At 28.7% G+C, this 22,904-nt stretch overlaps 1 protein-coding gene across 1 annotated transcript; it reads right to left on the bottom strand.

Moving 5' to 3' along the window:
• Positions 1-1,639: 1,639 nt before the first annotated feature.
• On the bottom strand, positions 1,640-12,108 carry LOC126857637 (venom allergen 5-like). Its single transcript, XM_050607280.1, has 7 exons — positions 11,670-12,108; positions 6,596-6,717; positions 6,116-6,197; positions 4,525-4,685; positions 3,331-3,431; positions 2,735-2,829; positions 1,640-2,350 (listed from the first exon to the last, which is right to left on the bottom strand). Exons 1-7 carry the CDS (start codon positions 11,767-11,769, stop codon positions 2,304-2,306), a joined length of 708 nt encoding a protein of 235 aa, XP_050463237.1. The 5' UTR covers positions 11,770-12,108; the 3' UTR covers positions 1,640-2,303.
• Positions 12,109-22,904: the final 10,796 nt, after the last annotated feature.

Genomic DNA, 22,904 nt, shown 5'->3' with positions numbered 1-22,904 from the left:
TAATAACTCTAAATATTTTGCTGTAGAAAAATCTTAAAAAATCTATTCTTTGTGGAAAAAAATTTTGTTATACAATTCTGATTATAATATAAAATAATAATAATGTAAAATAATAAATATAACTAAATAGTTATACATACACAGTGTCAAATTTTAATGGAAACATTATATATCCCTTGAACTTGACATTGTACAGAAAAATGTCTCCGATAAAAAGTCTTAAGGTTTAAGGAGGGGGGAAGGATACTAAAAGAATACTAATATTTATTTCTTATATAACTAAAATATATGATAAATGATTTTGTATATTTCACCGAAAACTAAAAAACATTAAATAAAGTGTAACGCATTAATAGTATTATTATAAAATTATAAAACTGACAGGATACTCCAGCGCTTGTTAATTTTTAATATAAATGGAACAGTAAAAAGTGATCTTATATAGTAGTAATTGATTTTCAAGCGATTTATTGAGCGTTATATCTGTACTGCATTTTTATCGTCTGCAATTAACAGCATTCGAGATTGATGCTTTATCTCACTTCGTAAAATAAATATATGCAATAGTATATGCAATGATGTACACATTAGAATATATATATGATGCGTATGTGTGTGTGCGTTTGTGTATGTATGTATGTAGATTGTGACGCATTATATATTTCTAATTAATTTTTCAAAACTATTTTGATTATTGATTGCATGGTAATTTTTTTAAATTATACAATAGTATTTTACATTAATTATAAATATAAAAATAAATATAAGTATAAAACTAAAAAAAATAGCTAACATATATTTAATATGCTATTTTTCCGACCTCAGAGAGAATATTTTAATATTTTCTTTTTTTCTTTTCCCTTTTTAATTAAAATTATGATTGAATGAAATAATTTTGATGCGCCAGTGAATATTGATTGTTATCTACATATATATAATTTTTGACATATAATTGTTGTCTACATATATATAATTTTTGCTCAAGCAATTTTTATAATTAAATTTGTAAGCAATATATGAGGACTGAAATACATACAGCACAAGATAATTTTGTCTGTGTGTGTGTACCTATAAAACGCTTGAATTGATTAAAACTCTTGAAAGCAAATTTATTTATCTTTTTAATTAATTTGAAACAAGATTGATATATGGAAAACGAGTGAAAAATTCAATTTTATTACGATTAATATTATTGGATGCTATCACCAATATATCGTAATTTTATGTTAAATAAATGTGTGTGTGTGTGTGTGTGTGTTTCAATGTATTTTTCATAAAATATTAATTTCAAACAATATACTGGAAAAGGATAATATGTTAAATTCTTCAAATTTCAACACTGTAGCAAAAATAATTATTTCTAATATATATGTAAATGTTTATATAATTTATAAGTATGTTTTTTTAGATGCACAGAAATTGTCTATAATATATTCTAATATAAAATTATATTTATAATATACATATATTTTAATAAAAAGATTTAAATCTTTTAATTTATCTATGTATTATTTTAATTTTACTAATTTATATGAGCTATAAATAGAGACTAGATATTAGATAGATAAATTTTCAACTTATCTAGCTTTTATCATAGACGAAACATACCTTCTCGATATGTATTCTTTAATAAAAGTAAAGCAGCTAAATTATATAAATACTTGTTTAATTTAATAATTTAAGCGTACTCTAGTGCGTACTTCTGCGAATACGTTATATAATTTTTCTAATACACAAGATTAACGAGAAAATAACGCAAATTACTGAAATTTAAAACCAGCTTGATATTCAATTACATTTTATATAGTTTGTTATTTTTTGATTATTTGCTTTTGAATTTGAGTATTGAATAATTTTTTTGTTATTAAATAATTTGCTTTGAATAACAAAGAATTCGTTTCTTTCTTAAGAAAAATATAGTATTTTTTGTCATTATTCATACTTGCATTTGTTTGTTAGCGTTTTCTTTTCCATCATGAATACAAATTTTACGTATAAGGATTTTCAGTCAGCTCACGGCAGATTGAGAGAAGAGAGACCAGAGAAATTTCTTCACTTGAATTCGCTCTCTCGACAGCCTTGACTGCATTTGACTAATTCAATATTACAATTTCGTAGACATATATTTACACGGTAATAAGCATAATTTGCCTCATGTCATTTATATGAATTGACAACATACATAAGCGAATCAGCTGTTTCTTAATCGACAAAACTTAGTAATTATAATTTATGTAACGCAACTGATTGCTCTATTAGCGGGAACTATTCGCCATTGTTGATGTTCTTCATAAATATTCATACTATCCATATACACATAGAGCTCCGAGGTGATAATAATTTCCACGAGCTGTAATCACATAGTGTATATATTAACATACATGTGCGTATTTATTCCCAAAAATTATTTCCAAAATGAATCATAAAATAAAAAAAGTTAAGTGAAATAATAAATAGAAAGATTTTAGTATAATAATCTTTTCATACTTATTCCGTGAAAATTATTCTGGCTTCTAAACCGATTATGAGTTTATTTTTATGCAAAAATATTAAGAAAATTTTGTTGATTATACGTATTCAAATCTGGAAATTTGTGAAAAATATACTTCAGCATTTAATAGCGAAAAGAATGAATATAATTTTACATTTTCACAGAGAGAGAAATCAAAATTCTACAAAAGAGATCAGAGATGAAATTGTATTGCTAATTAATAATGCTAATTATGATACTAACAACATAATCCAGCATATCTGTTGCTGTAGAACATTCCATAATTGCCGCATGCAGGTTGACCTGATTGATAAGGTTGATAACCGAATACGTTCCCGCTGAAATAAAACAAAGACGATTTTTCACTGTCGTACTATTTTTATTACATCGAGGAAATGATTTCTCTGTGTCAGCTTTCAAAAAGGATTGATTTAATATTTACAATATAATTTAGATTTAATAACGAGATAAATGTGAGACGCTACTGAAAAAAGTTAGCAATTACATGTTCAATTAAAAGTAAGGTTTGCACAAATTTTATAAAAAAATTTACGGAAAATTAAAATTATTCATTATATTTAAAATTAATACAGAGTTTCTAGAAAAAATCTGAATATTATTGTTTACTTCCGTTTTACTATTTAATTATTTTTTTTTTTGATACATTAAAACATTTATAAAGGATATCGTTTTCTGAAATTATATAGAGTCTCTTAAACAAGTATTTCCTTTAATAAAAATCTAATTCTGTATATACGCCTTGACACAATTTTCATATTCTAATATAAAAGAAACGAAATAAAGAAGGAGCTAATGATATTTCAAAATAAGATTCTTACCTCGGCCCGTAGTTGCATACGTAATTCTTGGTGTACCCGCGAGCAGGGTCGTAGTAAAACGAATATCCGCATCCCAGCAGGAAAGTGTCGCTCCACACCAGCTGAAATTAATTCAGAATGTTTTCTGCTTCTTAAAGATCCGTGAATTGCTCGCGCACGTGAACATGAAAGGAGTCCGCTAGCGGAATAGTTTATGCTTCGATTACTTTGAATACCCTATCTTGCGGGACAGAAAAGGCGTTTAATTTTAAAATCAAAGATTTTGATTACATTTTCTTCAGCACATTTGAAGAGTTTAATTTTCTTTGAAAAAGATGGAGGTTTCTCAATAGCTCTTAATAAGATATAACCGATTGAAAGTAAAGTGAATTTAGAAATTTAAATTTTATAGTATGCAAATATATAACAAAATGTTATATTTAATTTAATTTTATTTTATTTTTTAATGAAATAAATTAAATTAAATTTGAGTATCTTCTTTGCATATGCGTTTTCGATAATATGATAAACAGTACAATTAATAAAACGAACTTTTTTCCGGATGATAAACTCGACGTTAAAAAGTTCTTTCGCAAATGGCGATCTCATGAATATTCATAAAACAACAGCACAAGTTCATAAAATAAGAATTAACTACGGTTCAAAGACCAATCGAATCTATAAATCACAGATTTTCTTAGATTTATTTTGAAACTGACCTACGAATAAAATCAATCTTTAATGTATTTTACACGGCTTGACTACTTTAAGAGAAAAAAATTTACAGTATATTTTACCATTGTAAATCTTGTCAGTTATTACGTGAATAGTAAATAAACTCATTAAGAGTAACATTATTTGTTGAGAATAGTTTCATTAAATTTGCAAATATTATTCCATTATAATAATTAATTAGCAAGAAATATTTATTAAGAATAGATTATTTTAGTTAATTGGCAATTTTATATTTCTACTAAAACATAAGTTTTTTAGCAAGACTTTTTGTCAACATAACATGTTGAAATATAAAATAACTTGATTACGATAGCCAAGTCGTTTTCATATCGAATATGAAATAATAGGAAGTTTTATGGTGTCAATAAAATTCTTCTCTTCTTTCGTGTAGAAATCTTTCTTATATATCGTTTTTATCATAATTAAAGTTACATAATTTTCTAATGCTTTTATCTTTTTTTGTAGATTACTATTACAGACCTGTGTGTAGTGTCCTGTCATTTTGCTATAACCGGAATGATAGTATTGTACCTCATTGAACCATCCAGAAATTTGCCGTCTCCAATTCGGCTCACCATCGTAAGGTCCCGGGGGCCTAGTCGTCCATGAGTGAGCGATGTTTTGTCCTACCGCAAATCTACCTACGAATCATCAATTGTTTTGATCAATTATAATATGAATGTTCGTTGAATTATGAAATCTCGGACAAAAAATACATTAAACTTTTGGTTGAACGTCACGTTTTGTCAATGATATACAGAAACAAAACTAAAATGAATATTATAAATGACAGTTTTTATTTTTTTTTTTACCAGATTAGTACAGAATATTTGTATATGTTTTATTGAGAAAAAAAATTATTTTTATTAATTTTATTTGTTTCAATATCAATATTTAAAATGTCGTTAATTAACATGCATTTTTATATAATATAGAAAAACACATTTCATTGTCATTTTTCTGAATTAATATATACTTGTACATCAAAGAGACAAAAAATCTTAATAATATTAAATCGCTAGCGTTAAGCTTTGTTACGTCTGTTTCGATATATTGATTATATTGAACAATTTAATTTTTTCTTTAATTGTACGATAACTTTTCCAACGGTAACTCGATATTTCATATCGTCGCTTCGTTTAAATAAAAAAAGTTCACGCTCTAATGCCAATGTATAAAATACGTACGCTATGATAGACTTTTTCTCTTTGAGGAGAGTACTGTTCTTTTGAAAAAAATTACAATATTTAACATATAGAATAATGGAAGATAAAAGAGATATCGGGGCTTAAGGATACTTTAAAAGCTTAATCAAACAGCGATTGCTGTTTGTGAGACTACATGAATTACGAGATACTTAATAAAATCAACGTAATACGATTTGTAATGCTATGACTATCTACAATATAAACGTTGTTATAATTTGCATGGTTATTATTATTTAAAGGTGCCGCTTTGCTTTACAGAGAATTTAAAAATTCAAACTATATCGATTTAAAAGCTCCTAATTCTGCTACTAAGCGGAATTCGATATTTTTATCTCTCGGGACAATGGCGGACTGAATAAATATATATATAAACTCAACTTTCTCAAAAATAAAAATAAAATACCTTCTCTATGTAACGTGCGCGCAATTTTTTAACTTGCGAGATTCGAAAGTTCTTAAATAGTACATCCATTTTTTTATTTTGGTAAGAGAAAGGATTAGCAGTTAGTCGTAACTTTTCATATCTTTATATGTATATGCATTAATTTACTTTATCAATTAAACAATCAATATAATTTTCCTCTTATATACTATAAAAAATGTTTAAAGCTTTATTACTATATTTAGTAAATATCGTTTTTTATATATAGTTTTAATTATTATTTTTTAATTATTATTATATTATTGCAAAAATTTCATTATAATGCTGCTATCCTAACATGCTACGAATGCTAATGTAATATGCTATTTTTTCGGCATTGTAAAGATATTTTATCTTATATTCTTGTGATGTATATATTAAAAATATTATAATGTCACTTTGCGTGAGCATGCAATATAATCGCTAATAAAATTTTACTTACGAACATTTCTTAAATTGTCATGTGACTTGGTGCAACGATCCGCCCATCTTTGTGCTATCGCAGCAAGTTCATCGTCCCATATCTGTAATAGCAATTAGTAACTTACACGTCGAATTAATCGTACAACGCGATACGTCCACGGAATATTACAGAGTTGCGTTAAAACTCTCACTTCAACTTTAGCTAATTCGTCATGTGGCTTATCGTGTAAATTAATATGTATCGCGCAAGAGTGCTTTTTTACAAATATAAATATGTTGCGAGATAAGCAAATACTCTCATTATGCTGTGCAAAATGAAGTTAATGCGAATCTTTTGTTTTTACATTAGATCGATAAATAGGAGCAAGCAAATTATTTGTTTTTAATTCAAATGAATTTTATTTTTTGATTTATTTATTATTGAAAAAAAATCTGTTTCTATATTGTTGTTGGAAACGACAATTTTCTAAGAAATAAGGTGAAAAATGCGTTGACTTACCATCTCCATCATATTCGCTGCGCCAGGTTGACCATGTATCTGCCCCAGTGCCACTAGTTGCCTCAATCGATTGTGTTCGTCCAGGATAATCTGTTTCTCTTCGCACGATATACCACCGGATCCTATAAGATAATATATATTTTCAGCTGCTGCTTTCCGAGTATATACAATATATATTTGTCTCTACAGACAAATATTATGTATTATTATACGTATTATGATACTCCTCCTGTAACATAGAATAAAAGATGCAGAATCAAATATATTTGGATATTCAGTTTAAAAAAAAGAGAATAGTATAAAAAGAGAGTAAAAAAATAAATAATGTAATCTTAAGTGTGTACAATCTTAAAATAAAACTTTAAAATTCTACACATTTTATAATATAACAAATATTAATATAATATTTTATAATATATTATAATACAATTTTAATATATTATATAATTTGTAAATGTTATTCAATAATTTTATTATATTTATTTGATAAATCTATATTAAAAATTGAAAGACATTGTGCCATGCCGCACATTACTTTTAGCTTACGAAAATATAATGTCGAGATAGAGCTGCGGAAAAAAATCTATGAGATATCACTTGATTTCACTTTGTCATCTTAGATAATCTTTTATGATTGCGGAACTTTATATGCGTCTCTTTTCGGCCTTTTCTCCGTTCTTTTCCTTTTTGATACTGTTTCTTGCAAGCTCCAGATGGCGCGGCTTCCCGAAAAACTTTCTATGGAAGTTGGGGTTTTAGCGTTGTTCCCCTTGTCTTTCATTTGGTGCATGGAAGAACTTCCGTTTCGTAAGTTTAACTTCTCATTGAAATGGAAGTGATGGCGTTCCTTTTGTTCACTTTGTTATGTCGTTTCCAGACACAGTGAGCGTGCTAACTCATTCCTAACAATCCATAATTAGGAAGAAACTAGGAAAGTATCTGAAAATGTCTTCGAGAGAGAATATGTACGTATTCCGACACCTATCGAATTTGCGCGCGTTTTTGTACTAATTATCTTTGTACTAATTGTACTATCCATCTCATCGTTTTTTTTTTTTTTTTTTTAAGAAAAGCAAATATTAAACGCGAAATATTTTATCTGACTAGTGCATAAATATGTCTCTATTTTTTGTATTTGTATAATATTTCTTGTACATATATCTTAAATTTATATTATATGTATTTTTTGAAGCACATCAAATTCTAAATTAAACAATTTTACATTTAAACAATAATAATTTCTAAATTTAAAGCACATTTATATTTATTGATTAAATAATTTATATTTTAGTATTTTAAGACAAAATGAATTGATTATTATTACGAGAGATAGAGATTAGTAGCGTTACCATTTATTTTATCTCAAACGAAGCACTCTTATTGGCAAAATCGTTTCATAAAAATTCTCGCAATATTCTGTTTCGCGGTAGCTATGGATTTAATCACTTTTCTCTGTGAATACATCGCAGCGGCAGCAGCCAGCGGTACGCTTGATCACAGGGAGAAGAAGGCGAGAAAGGCCGACACTAATTGCGCGGCCTTTGTAAAATAGACGAGGTGCCGAGAGGTCGCAAGTTTTGCATCAGTAATTCGACCGACGGTCGCCGACAAAAGCTTCATGCAAGTTAATTACTATCTACTGTGAAGGTATCACCAAGATGGACCGGCCGCTATGTCCTCCGGGTACTTTCAATCTATCTTACGAGACTACCTCGCTCATCCCTATGCGGTCTTCGCGGTCCCTTCCAGATCCGAGGGTGGCTTAATGAGGTAAGTGGACGACGCTGTCGGCTCTAGCTTGAACGAAGTTTGCTTAAACGGCTCGTACACTATGTGTATCGGATCGGAGACGCTCATTATATCTTTGAGCATGCTTTTAAGATTAATTGTCACTCACCCCGAGAATGTGTAATAAAATATTTGTATTATACTATTAATATTATACTTTTTATTAATTTCTATTCTATTTTTATTAATTAAATATTTATTAAATGTTTTTGTTACAATTTATTATTTTTTTATTAATTTTTTAGTAAATTTTACAAAATTTCTTTTATTTAATCGTGTGAGACTAATTTTATTTGTTATATAACGTGTATTCAAGAAATTGTTACAAGATAATGCATTAATTTTTTGCATCACAATTAAAGTTCTTCAACAGATTTTAAATAACTAAATAATTTAATTAATTTTTATTTCTATTATACTAGACAAAAACATAATAATAAATATGTGATAAACGTATAATATTTTTTAACTACCTACAATTAAATAAATAAATATAAAATTTATATTCAAATTTGCGTAAAAACGAATGAATATCAATGTCGCGGCGAAATTGCGCAAAGAATTAAATATATTCTGATTTGAAGCGATCTTAAATCGATAGAGGCTATTAAGTTGAGAACGCGTTGTACAGTTACACACGTGATAGAGAGATCATTAACTATTTTCAAACCGGATTGTCTATATTAACATATGGATTTTCCGTATATATATCCCGTATTCGCGCGCGAGGTATTCTCGATAATGATCGCCGATTTGAATTTATAGCAGTCGTCGGCTTCTATTTCTGGCTAAAAGACTATGTCGAACGTTGAATAATCTTTCTCACGCGAGGAGATGTTCATCAATTTATTCCCAAAATCGATTTCTGTTTCGGACACCGAATGGAATAGTTTCTCTTTCGAAAATATAGAATAGAAAGACTTAACTGTTTATACACAAAGTGTACATATATATTGTACAAGGTATACTGTTCATAAAGAAACCGTACTTTGAAAAAGCGTCCAAATGCGATGACGTAGAATCATCTGCCTTATGGCACTATGTAGTGGGTTTTTTTTAGTAACTTTCTCACACCACAAGTATGAACTATCTTTAGTTTACATTTTATAACTGTTTTTTTTTTCTGTCAAATTTGTTAATTTATAAAATTATGGGGAACAAAATGTGCAAAAACTATAAAAATTAAATTATACATATATATCGCGACAAAGTATATCTTCTCACTCTAAAGCATTTCTCGCGTTGCAATTATTACAACTAATTTATTTATTTCTAAAATACAAGATTTTCATTTGTGCTGTTGGCAATAGTTGGATAACGAGCACAGATCATTAAGAGACAAACATTGTCGGCAACATTCACAACGTTCCCTTCTCGATGCGCGCCAATTAATCGTCATTCGAGTCGACGCGTCGTGTATCGTCCGTTCGTTTAGTATCCATTGAAAAGGTGAAACAAACTCGGGTGACATCCGCTCTTGGTTGACGGTCGTCCCGCTATGACGGGAAAATGTCAGTTTCTTTTTGCGCCGGAAATGAGATAGGCTTGGTATCGAGCGTAACGATGCAATTCGGCCGACACATCTACACTCCACCGTTCTACCATAGAGCTCACAGTTACCTGAATTTTGTGGGAATGGACTCGCAATGATGTGCTACATAAATAGCTCTCGATCAGGTTAAACTTTAATTGCTAATATTTAAATATTTATAAGTTCTATACACAATATATATATATATATACTAATGCATATATTTTTTATAATTTTTCCTGTATATTATTTAACCTGCCAGTAAATATTATAATTTTTTTAAATTATTTATTAACACTAAAAATATTTATTCAAGATAATTTGTTATAATATTTCAGTGGCTAAAGCGGGGAGCACACATTTTTGCATAAGCGCATAACCATAAACATAAAGAAATTGATTGGTTCACAAATGTATGCATAAGAAAATGAACCAATCAATTTCCTTATACTTATGGTTATGCGCTTATGGAAAAGTGTGTGTTCCCCGCTTAACAGATATTTTACGATTTCGTGAGAAAACTAGTTTTTACGTGAATATGATAATTATATAAAAAAAACTGTAACTGTACAAATATGTAGCGGAAAATTTTGCAACATATTTGCGACATTGAAAAAAGTATTCTTGCAATTTACTTTTCGATATTGGATGATTGTGTTCAAGGCGATACGCTAACGAAACATGCATAAAGCTAAAAAATGTGGACCTTCGGCCACAATCTTTTTCCTCTCTCTCTCTCTCTCTCTTTCTCTCTCGATATCATTCTCTCTTTCGTTCTGTCATTAATTATAAATCATTGAACTCCATATCTTTCTCGAGGTTAGCGATGTAAAGTCGTGTCGCGACACGGTGAGAATTAATTTGCACGAGAATATGTGATTCATATCCCGCCGTCTGTTCTTATCTGATGAATGTCTGGAGGCTGATGGACGAAAGAACCCGAGAACTGCATTGAATTTTTTCGGTAAGGATTATATCTCACTAATTTTATTGATTATGAGATTATCATAAATTACACAAAAACATAATAAATATTGATGTTCCTTGCCAACTAAATCTCTTTTAAAATTAAAAAATAACAGCTGCTACTTCTTCCTTTCTTCCTATGAAAATCATTGACGTTATTATAGAAGGTTTAGTTGCACTTATGCCAGCATAACGAATATTGTAAAGTGTTTGTCAAAAAATATTAGAGTTATATATATGTATTACTTTATATAGAATTTATTACTATTTAAATTTTTTTATAGTTTTACATAGTTTTATAGATTAAAAATGATACTTTATATTTCTCTTAAAAAAAAAAAAAAAATTATAAGAAATAAATTACTAATCTTTAAGTTAGTATCTTATTTCAAAAATTAAAAAATTAAATCTAGAATGATTTTGAAATTTAAATTTTTATCTATTTCTTTGTAGTCGAACAATAAAGATTTCATATTTCATTAGCAAAGCAAAGAATAAGTTTTTCGCGAATCAAATTTAAGAATGTATAAAAAAAAATTATATTTGATATTAAAACATTATTTAAGATTAACTTTGTATTAATAAAAAAAATTGTAATTTGAGACTTACATTAGTTACTGAGATATCAAATAATATTTGAGAAATTCTTATAATTGATTTCTTTTTTTTCTCAATATTTTTTCGTTAAAAATAAATCGAATAAAATTGCTAAATTGTTCATTCGTTAATTAGTATAAAACAATTTGATTTATTAACATTAAAATGAGATTATTCAAAAATTATACTCACTCAGTAGAGTCTTTCCTATGCATGAAGCATTGCAGTGTATCACTAGGAGACACATGACAGTTATTAGGAGAAAACCGACGTTCTTCTCGGTGAACATCATTGCGACAGATAAGGGTTCCACCGGCTCCGAAAGCACGAGATTACGAGTCCGGAAGCGTAAGGAAGATTTTGGTCTTAATGCGAACCTCGGTAACGATCTCAGCAATCAAGGGCTCGGTCTCCTTTAAATCTAAACAACGATGGGAAGGTGGAGCAAAAGCGGATTGAACAAAACGCAACTCGAAGTCGTTCACTCCGGCACGTGTTGGACCAATATCGGCCGATTAAATCGGCAGATTTACGATTGCCCAGGAGAAATATAGAGAATCGGAAACCGCCTGCGAACCAGTCGATGGAACGAGCCAAACTAATAGTCGGCCGTGCCGATTCCTCGTGACTTTATCGAGCCACCTGTGCTATGGGTGTCCATGTAATTGTTAATGAACTAGTCGTAGTGGGGAGTGGTGCTTATATAGGAACAGGGTGACTCTGATTTAGCACGTGTGTGTTCAAGGTTGAATATTTGCGGACTCGGTGAACTTAAAAATTGTTGACAGATTTAATTGCGATTGTTTCAGAATTTCTTAAATCCATAAAATGCTTTTAGCACTGGATATATTATTGTCGGCTCTTAAATTGGATCTTTTAGAAGAATAAAAAATTTAAACTTTTGTGATTTTTTATTTTTAATATATAATATATATACATATAATTCTTTTATTCGATATTAATATATATTTTTTATTATTTTCTATAGACATTTGAATTATTAATTTTTCTTTTTTATTGTGTTAGCTTATATATCAATTGATTTAACTTGAGAGATGAAAAAAGATCAGTTCATTGATTCTGACTAAATAAATTCGTACTGATAAGTAAAAGTCGCAAAATGACTTTCCATTAATTGAGCTCAGCGCGAATTGCCGTACAACTTTGATTATCGGTTTTCGAACGTCTGATTCAACTCATTCCTCATCGGCTTACATCTTCTACTACTTCGCCGTCCGCTTTTGCAACGATGGATCGAAATCCCCACAAAGTTCCAAAAAAGTTAGTAGCAATTTCTTCAGAACTTTAGCCCGTAAATGTCTATCGTTCGTCTAGCTGGCTAGTTTATGCGAATTAAAGAGAAATTTATCTAAAACGGTTTGTCAAAAAATTCGTCAAATTATAAACCAAAATGACATTCTTTAGATCCCAAAAGATATAGGGATAGAAAAGTTATATCACAAATAATTATTGAAAATATTCCAAAAACAATGTATAATAATTATATATATATTATACATTGTCTCTATAAAAGTAGGCTTAAAAGATTCTTTTTAAAATTCTATTTATAATTCAACAAATAAAACATTCTAAATAAAAATTTACTCTGAATTTTTATTATATTTTTATTTACTTTTTAGTCTTTCAAATAAACTTTAGTATCTAAATTTTAGTATCTAAATTTTAAAAGTTGTTAGAGGAAGAAATCAATATGGATTAAAAACACATTAAAGCTGAACTTCTTATAAAAGAAAGGCTCCAAAAACATATAACAGAATTATATGAGAACACATATCAATTTTTGTCCAAAAATTGCAGCATATACGCTATGATATACTTTATTAATCCGTATGATAAATGCAAAAAAAATCGCAAGAGCTTATTCGTGGTTTTCATTTTTATTCAATCAGTCTTTCTCGCATTGTTTCAAAGCATTTGCATCAAAGAGAATGCTATTGCTTGACTTTAAATAATTAAACTTTATTATTACAGAACGGCGGTTGAAAATTCGATTTCTTTCTCTTCTTTATTGCAAATAAAACTGTCAAATTTATAATCCGAAGCACGCTATGAATAGTAAAAAGCTTTGTTATTAATCTTATTATCTGGAAGACACCGAAAGCGTCGTAAAGTCGGAAAAATTTATTTTTGTAATAAGGCAATCAGCAGGTTAGCAGAACCGATGGCCGACGAGGAATCATTTTGTCGGCGAGCTTATTAGAATTAATCGCGCCGCGAAGAAAAGTCGAGGCATTTTTCTAGCGCTGATTACTACGAATGTATACTACTTCGTTGTGCTTCCGCTTTTCTTTGTCTCTTCGTAGACTTACGGAGTAAATTGGGAACAAAGTAACCACGTCGCCACTAAAATTTACTTCTTTTGTTCCCCATCTCTTTTAAAACGTTTGCTTTTCTTCTTTAAGGATTTGTTATGGACCAATTGAGCCAAAATTCAATAAGACTGAAAGGTGTTTCCTCGTGTAAAAGTCTCTCCAATTTGCATTTATATAAGCAATTAACTATTCGCAATGATTCGTTTATTATTCGTATATATTAGAGTTTGAGAGTGAACGAGCATTTAAATTATAATGTAAATGCTTATAAATTATAATGTATTTTCGACAATTTATAATTTAAGGCAAATTTTTGTATTGAAATATATTGAAATGTTTTATTTTAATTTTGTATCAAATATTAAAAACATTTAAAGAAAGATATGTTAAACTAATAATAATTAAACAAATATATGTTAAACTAATAAAATCAAGTTGTAATTATATAATATATATATATATATATATATATATATATATATATATATATATACATTATTACATTTTATATTATCTTATTAAATTATAAGTCTATTATATACATGTATATGTGTTTATATATATGTATATAAAAATTTTATATATCTTATATTATATAACTATAGATTATATAAAATGAATTTTGAGAATAAAATGCAATCTTTTGTGAAACATATATAAATATAAAATACTTTATATTTTACCTACATTGTATTTTTCTTTTATATAGTTATAACCAATAAGAAATATAATATTTTTGAAATGTGTGAAACATAAATAAGAGATGGATAAAACGAAAAAGATAAATATAAATGGACAATATTAATATACTTATTCTAAAACTGAAAAGCTGCAGCGCATAGATTTGCACAGCTAGCTCTGAATGGTTGAGATAAGAAGGAACATAGGAGAAAAGATTAAAGTGCACAGGTGGTCGTAATATTCTCGTTGAAAATCGTCAGAACAAAGTTGAGCATATAATTAATTTCTATAAGAATATTTTTAATTTATATATTGTATAAAAATGAAATATTAAACAAGTTTGACAATTTTATTATAAAATCAGAAACAAAAAATCTAATATGTTTGTCTACAATATATAAAATATTTTGCAATATAATATATCTCATTCTGTGTTTCTTAACGTTATAATTTTAAAGATGTTATGGAAAAAGGGACATATATTTATCTGCATTTATGAATAATTGATACGTGTTTTATTTATTTATTTTTTTGCGAAATGCATTCTCTTTCGTACACTGTATAAAGAAGACATATTTTATTTTTATTTCTTTATCAACGTTTATCAACAATGCTCCGTTTGAACAACATCTGATCGATGCCAATCCCCAAAAAATACTTTCGATAAATTCGCTTCTTCTGATAAATAGCTTTGTCAACAACTGTCGCATGTCTATTTTTCCGCTTTCGTTGCGATGGAGGAGATTAATCTCGTTGTTTGTTTGTTGGAGATCGAGGACGAAAAACCCGTTGTGGCCCAGATCGATTATTCTTCGGTGTGGGCAATGTTGTATTTCAAATATTTTTATTCCAGACGATTTATTTCCAGTCGCTTCTTTCTTCTAGTCATTCATGAAACAGGTTTAGGCTCTTGTGGTTTCACATAAATAACTTCGACTCTTATGTATTTAATCGTTTTATGCTCTAGTGTGCGAAAATTTTCGTCTTGACGAGTAAGGTCACAAATCGGAATCGGAGGAATATTAATTTTGTCAGTCGCATGAATTGGCTTTGTGGGAATTTTATGGAAATGCCAGTCAGATGATTGAACTTGCAGTTAATTGCGGCCTAATTAATTAGATGACTTCTCTTGGGTCTATTCAATCATACAAGCAAAAGTATGGAAATGTCAGACAAAACTTTTTTTTTCATCGGGCGTTTCCAAAGTTTTTACAGCTACTTAGCATATTTAGAGTAAAAAAAAATTCTGTCACGTTCTGTAATACCTTGCTCGCAGGTCATCTAGGATTACATTTTCCGCCTAATGAGCGACATTTAACCGGCAAATCGATTGGTTCCGGTCAATTAATCAAGTTGTGATTTGTCGGATGGGAGCAGACAGCCAGGCATCGAAGACTATCCCACTTTTTTTTTCCAGTATAATATGTAGGATCTTCTAAGTATCATGTGTCTTCTCTTTGAATGTTAGAAGTTAGATTTAGTAGAATATTTGGTTTGTTTTTATTGTAAAATATACTGATAATTTTCATGTTAGAAGCTAATAAATGTAAAAGAGATCATTATAAATTAAATTTTAAATTTATTAACACAGATCTTAATAATTAAAAAAAGTTAATTAATAATATTTTTAATAAAGTACGTAGAAAATATAGTTTTACTTAGGTTTAAATTAAGCATTATAAAGAAAAGTCAATCAAAGATTTTTTATCAAGCAAATATGTTTTCTTCACAACAAGTGTTTTATATTTTCTTCAATTTTATTAGAAAATACATTTCTAATATTTGATACAAACACCTGATATAATAATTTATATATTAATATATATAGATAAATATGTATTATTAATACGATGTGTCTGTGCTTTTTAAAGCCATGAAGGAGAGAATCTTGCATTAATTAATGATCATTATTCATAAGAGTATACGTTAATCAGTTCTTGTTTCTTGTTACGTAAAAACTTAATATAAATATGCGCAAAAAAATGATGTCTTCATGTTTAACGGAGATTTAAACAAAATATCTAAGTAATATAAGAAAGAAATTGACCGAAAAGCGATACTCGAAGTCTTTGTTGAGACATTGACGATCTACTTCGTAGCAGTTGCAGACTTTCTTTAGATAGAAGCAAAGTTTAAATGGAAAATCTTTCGATACTTTTTTATACGAGTTTTATCGGACATGTGAAATCATCAGATAGACACAGTAGACGTGTAGGTGTATATGTGTGTATAGTTATATGATTTACATAATATCTCTTAAATCTTTATTTTATTATTCATGCCTGTAATTAAAAATGTAAAATAAAAAACTATGAATACATATTAATATATATTACTTTCAGTAAAAGATTAAATTAAATTAGAAGACATTTAGATGTTGTTTCTGGACTTACGAATATGTTCGTATATATGTATATATATATATTTATTTTATGCAAAAAAACATGTGCAAACTTTATCATAAAAAATATACGTCTAATTGAGAGAAACATTAATCATGTACTTTATAAGAATACTAGAATATTATAAACGCTAATTAAATGATAATTTGTTGATATATATATATATATATATATATATATATATATATATATATGTGTAGGTATGCGTATGTATGTACATGTCATAGTACGTAAAATGTGTTTCAATATTATAGTAACATGGTACAATAAATTACAATAACGGTATTCGGCCTTGGCGAACATAAACATTGGCGCGCTATTGTTTAACGTATTACTTATGGCTTATCATTCGCGTGGCGACCCTCGAATAGTAAAGTAGTAGAACGCGAGACACTCCGTCAAATTCTATTTCTAAACGCGATCGTAACAAATATCGGGAAATAATTTAACATATAATTAATTATCTTTTATCTTGAATAATATCGCAACCATAAATCTCGAGGCTTGTACTTCACGCATGATATATATATATATATATATATATATATATATATATATATATATATATAATCAAGAATTAAAATAACAAATCAAAATTGTAAATTATTAGTTTGTCGCGATTTTTCTCTCCCTTTATCAGCAATAATTATTTCTTTAAAAATATTTAAAGTTCAATTATATTTCGTCCAATGCTTTATCGTTTCTTTTTCGACGTTTTAAATATGATTCAAATTGAACGCAATAAAATAAATCGAATCGCAGATCCGAGTAATTAACATAATAGTAAACTCCGTGATATTAATCGTTTATTAAATAAGTAACCTATAAATACTTGTAAATTTTAAATACTTGTATAATTTAATATTCTGCTCGTACATATACATCATAATGCGCAAAACAGTTTCGGCTGCGAATTACAATAACATGGTATACGGCCTTGGCGGCGTAAACATTAGCGCGCTATTGTTTACAGCTTTGTTATCATTCTCACGGCGACTTGAATAATATTGTAATAGTGGGAGACGCTACGTCACCAATTCCTTTCTTACAATACTTGTAGTTATTATCATTCACGCGACGACACTCGAACAGAAAAGTGATGCGAGACACTTTGTTAAATTCCTTTCTCAAACGCGATCGCGACACTTATTGGAGAATAATTTGATAGGATTAATTATCTTTTACGTATGTTATATCATACGTTAATTATATCGCGACGATTAATATTCAAAACGTGCATTTTGCGTAATTTATTTTTTTAATTTTGATTAAATTTTATTTATTTAAATAAGAGAAACGTAATGATAGAAATCCAAAATATTAAGTTATCGTTCTGTTGTTACCTCTCATTGTGAGCAATAATTATTTCTTTAATAATATTTATTTAAATGTAATTTAAATTTAAATTAGATTTAAATTAAATATTATAAGTTGAATTATTATTTTTCCCGGTATTTTATTGTTTGACTCTTCGACGATCTAAATATAATTCATTTTGGGAACGCGTAATTAAATAATCAAATCTCAGAATCGAGTAATTAATTTAACGAAAGGCTTCGTAATACACATCTATCGATTAATAAATAATTAATCTATAACTTAAAATACTTATATAATTTAATATTCCGTGTATATATATAGCATATCTCGTATAATATAGCACGTAAAATAGTTCAGTAATATATATTAATAACAAAGTGTTTAGTTTTGGCGACGTGTAGCTAGTGTGCTATTGTTTACATGTTGTGATCTTGTTATCATTCGCACAGCGACACTCGAGCACTGAAGAAGTGGTGTGAAACGCTTCGTATAGTATTGAATTTTTCCTCTAAACGCGATCATGACTGAATATTGAAACATAATTTGCTAGGATTATTACAAAATTAACGATTAATTAACTTTTGGTAAACAACACAAAATTGATAATAAATTTTTATCGAAGAGCTGTGCATGCGATTGTTCCGCGGTTAGGAGAATCGTGCAAAGTATTCCCGCGATCATCATGTATTCGACTAATTAACGTGTTTTTGCAAGTAAGTGTAAGTACTACGTGGATACATTAAAGGAATAAAAGAGAAAAAAAAAACTTCGGAAAAGCATCTGATGATGGACAGAGCAAAGATATGTGCGGTAAATAATTTATTTCTATTTACCACTAATTTCAAAATGTACACATTGCTCGTTCTTTTTCGGTTTTTTCAATAGTGTATGAGATCCAATCTAAATTATCGTGTAATATAATGCATATATTGTTTGTTTTTTTGAAAACATATCTACATCTCCTTCTGTTCATCTCTCTATTTTCCCATCTTTTCTCTCTCCATCTTCCCTCTTAAGTTAGAATACAAAATTATATATAATATAACTCTTACATTATATGTATATAATTTTGTAATATTATATATATATATATATATATATATATATATATATGTATATATCATATTACAAAATTATATACAATACCCTCCTAGGGTGTAACTTTGCCGCGGTGGGAGAGCTTAGTTACCTGGACGGTGCCTTAAGGGCCTTAAGGTCCCTAAAGGTTTACTGAGAAGGGGAAAACCAAGCACCCAACCGTCGTTGCTGTCATCGCGCCGCGGACGGCTCGTCATGTCGTTAATGCTGTTATCGTGCCGCGGACGGCTTATCGCGGCGTCGGCCCCGTCATCGTGCCGCGGACGGTTTTCGCGTTATGTGTTTGATCGTGCGGAAAGTGCGGGAGTGTCGTTGAAAATATGGCGTGTACAAGTATCTTTCAATAAAAGTGCGGGAGTGCCGTTTAAAGTATCGCGCGTGTGAATCAATCTGAGAGGAGGAGGAGGCCTAGGAGAGGCATCCTGCACCGGCGGAGCAACCCAAGGGTGAGTGTTATTATTTTTATATTAATTATTATAATCTCGTACATGCATTAATTCGATTTAATCATTATTTGAATAGTTTAAACAAGAGAGACTCATATTGTAAAAATTTTATTAAAAAAAAATAGTTTTCTTTTTTAGAATTTATAAATTTCTTATTTATATACCTTTTTATACACATCGGATTTAAAATTCGGTGCGTACAAAAACAATTTCTTGAAATATTAATTATTTTAAGCGTTGCTATAATTTGGATTTTATATTTATGTGTTGCAGACAACGTAGCCTCAAGACCAAATCTCCGCTGTTGCGCATCAGTGCCGGTAAGTGATAAATTTTTATTTAATTCTAAAGTAATGGATTTTTAGAGATTGTAGATAAATTATAGATTGTAAATTGTAGATAAATCTGTTACTTTAAATATGTATGAGCTAAAACAATTAAATTTGAATAACTTTTAATAAGTCTTTTTGATATGCATTGTATCTATTAGAAAAATAAATTAAAGTCTAAGAAAGAAAATTATAAAGAAAACATTTTTTTTAATTTGTAAATTTTATCTGATTTGATTGAATAAAGAATACTAGTAATTTTATCAATTATTGTGTGATAGTAACTTTTTCTTATAATGCGCACCGATCTTACCCTAATTTCTTATAGCTCATCCATATCATAGAATTGGTTTGTAGATACTGCTCTTAAATTTTATTTTAAATGATATAAAACCAAATAATCAATTAATTAAATTATCTGTATAATAATAAATGGCATAAATGTTGTGTAAATTATAATCTTATTTTATTATAAATTAAATATTATTATATATTGTTATATACATTAATATTATTATAATATATATTTTTATATTATTATATAAATTATCTATTAATATATAAATTTTAATCAAATTTATACATATATTTATCATAATTTGCCATAATTTTTTTTTGCCATAATCAAAATTTTGTTTGAGAATTTGGTTTTATTTTAGTTAAAATAAAATTATGAACGTCTAACGAACGAATGTAAAGTTGTACGAGCGTGAATTGTTTACGCTCATCTGCTGGCGTTAATTACCTGGTAAAAGAAGGAGTTTTTCTCCTTATCAGCGCAAGAAATATCTTGCACTTATTCGCTGGCGACTAAATAATAGCCAGCCTTACAGGAAGGAGTATTTATCTCCTTTTTCGCCATCTCTGGTTAGAGATCGATCCAGAAAGTAGCCAGGAGCAACGGAAGGTAGATTCAACTGGCCTGAAAAATATAATAAGCTGCGTAAAATATGCGGCCAATACTCGCTAAAATGTGTAGCAAAAGGTACATATTAGGATTTGTGAGTAGGGTACGCGAGTAGGGCACACAGTTAGGGCACGCGAGTAGGGCACGCGAGTAGGGATGCGATTTAGGCACGCGGTTAGGGCACGCGATCAGGGCACGCAATTAAAACACGCGTTTAGGATCTCCAAATTTTAATGATCCTGAATTCTCGTTAGCTTAGCCAGCAAAGATAGAGTTGATGGAACTATTAGAATTATCTTAACTTAATATCTTAAAATAATTATTGAATTTTTAAAGAATTTAATTCCTTAAAATTTTTGCAGAATTAAATGTTTACTAGGAAATAAAAGAATATTAAAATTATTAAAATATTAGATACATAAGCAAAAAAAAAAAATAAAACATAACTAATATTAAATTGAAATTTATTTGTATATGAGATAAATTTTAAAAATAAAATTGAAATTACTTTTAGGGATAAAAAATAAAATTTATCTCTAAGAAAACTAATATTATAATTGTATATATAGTATATATAATTATATTAATAATATTATTAAATTATAATTTTCTCCTTTTTGGAAATTACTCCAAATAAATTATTCCAAATTTCATGATATAATTTTGACTTGATTTATGAATTTAATGTTGGAATTAAATATTCGCTAAATTAATTAATTAGCTACGCTGCAAAAATTTTGACGCGATTGCTGTCTTAATTAAGAGGTCTTATCGCTGTCCTTCTCGTCAGATAAACGTTAATAAGGTTGCATAATTCGTAGCGGCGATCGAAACAATCTTCATCGTGGAGAATTATTTCTTGTCAGTTCTTGTAAGATCCATCCGTGAAATCTAGTTCGGTATTCTGTTCGGCCGTCTTATATTTCTATATTTCAAATTTGAATAAACGAGCTGTAAATCTTAACATTTTTACTTTGAATATTCTTTGTTGATATCTAACCAAAGGTTAGTAATTACCTGGTAAATAATTAAAAGAAGAAAAGGATAAGAGATAAAGAAAGCTTTTCTACGCATTGTAAATAAATTTTGTTCCTACATTGTTTGTTTTTCCTTTCCCAGTATTATACTGTGTAATGATCCACTATGTACTTTAAGTTGGCGCATTTGTTTGAAAATAATTATTTTCTTAGAGACGATTTTTTATGTAGAAGAAAATGGAAAAAAACGCATACAATTTTTCTATAGAACGATAAAAATATTAGGAAAAATTTCATTAGCGTATATTTATAAAATATTACAATATAAATATAGATCTGCAACAAATTTCTCTTCTAATCGTATTTTTTAAAGTTATATTATCTTATCGTTATTCTATTTTTCTATCGTTTATGTTTTATTATTGTTTTTAAATCGTGTCAAATAATTTTTATTTCTAGAAAGTGTCTTTTCATTAATATATATAATTGTCAATGTCCATAACGTGGAAAGAGTACTTGTGCATTTTCTCTCGATACACTTTGTTATCAGGAAAACGGAATATTGAATAAAATAGAGCCAAATATTTTAGGGACATTTGATATAAGATCTGCACGAAATTCATAAGCTTTTTTAGAAAGATATAATCAGTTTTAAATCGAGTATGTCACCATCACGATAAACGATGGTTCCGTGAGAGGAAAGAGAAAAGATGGATAAACGCAGCTTCGTTGCATCCGTCCTCGTTACGCCAATAAACATTCTGGTAATCGGCAACATATCGGACAGGCGGATCCAATACGTCCTGGATGCAAACACGCGACACTCATATCCGTTGAGTTTACCTGGACAGCGCGAGAATGCAGTCGGTCGGATTATAGGAACGTCCTATAACGCTGGTTGAAGCAGAGCAAATTAAAGTTGTACGCTACAGGT

The sequence above is a fragment of the Cataglyphis hispanica genome, chromosome 22 (genome assembly GCF_021464435.1).
Source record: "Cataglyphis hispanica isolate Lineage 1 chromosome 22, ULB_Chis1_1.0, whole genome shotgun sequence".
In the NCBI taxonomy this organism is placed as follows: Eukaryota; Metazoa; Arthropoda; class Insecta; order Hymenoptera; family Formicidae; genus Cataglyphis; species Cataglyphis hispanica.
This window is presented reverse-complemented; position numbering and strand designations above follow the sequence as displayed.

Excerpts from the sequence above, each read along its gene's own strand:
- LOC126857637 (XM_050607280.1), bottom strand. The coding sequence starts at position 11,769 with ATGATGTTCACCGAGAAGAACGTCGGTTTTCTCCTAATAACTGTCATG. Across the intron at positions 3,432-4,524 it reads TGACAGGACACTACACACAG|CTGGTGTGGAGCGACACTTT; the intron begins GTCTGTAATAGT and ends AATTAATTTCAG. Across the intron at positions 2,351-2,734 it reads CAGATATGCTGGATTATGTT|CTCGTGGAAATTATTATCAC; the intron begins GTTAGTATCATA and ends ATGTGATTACAG.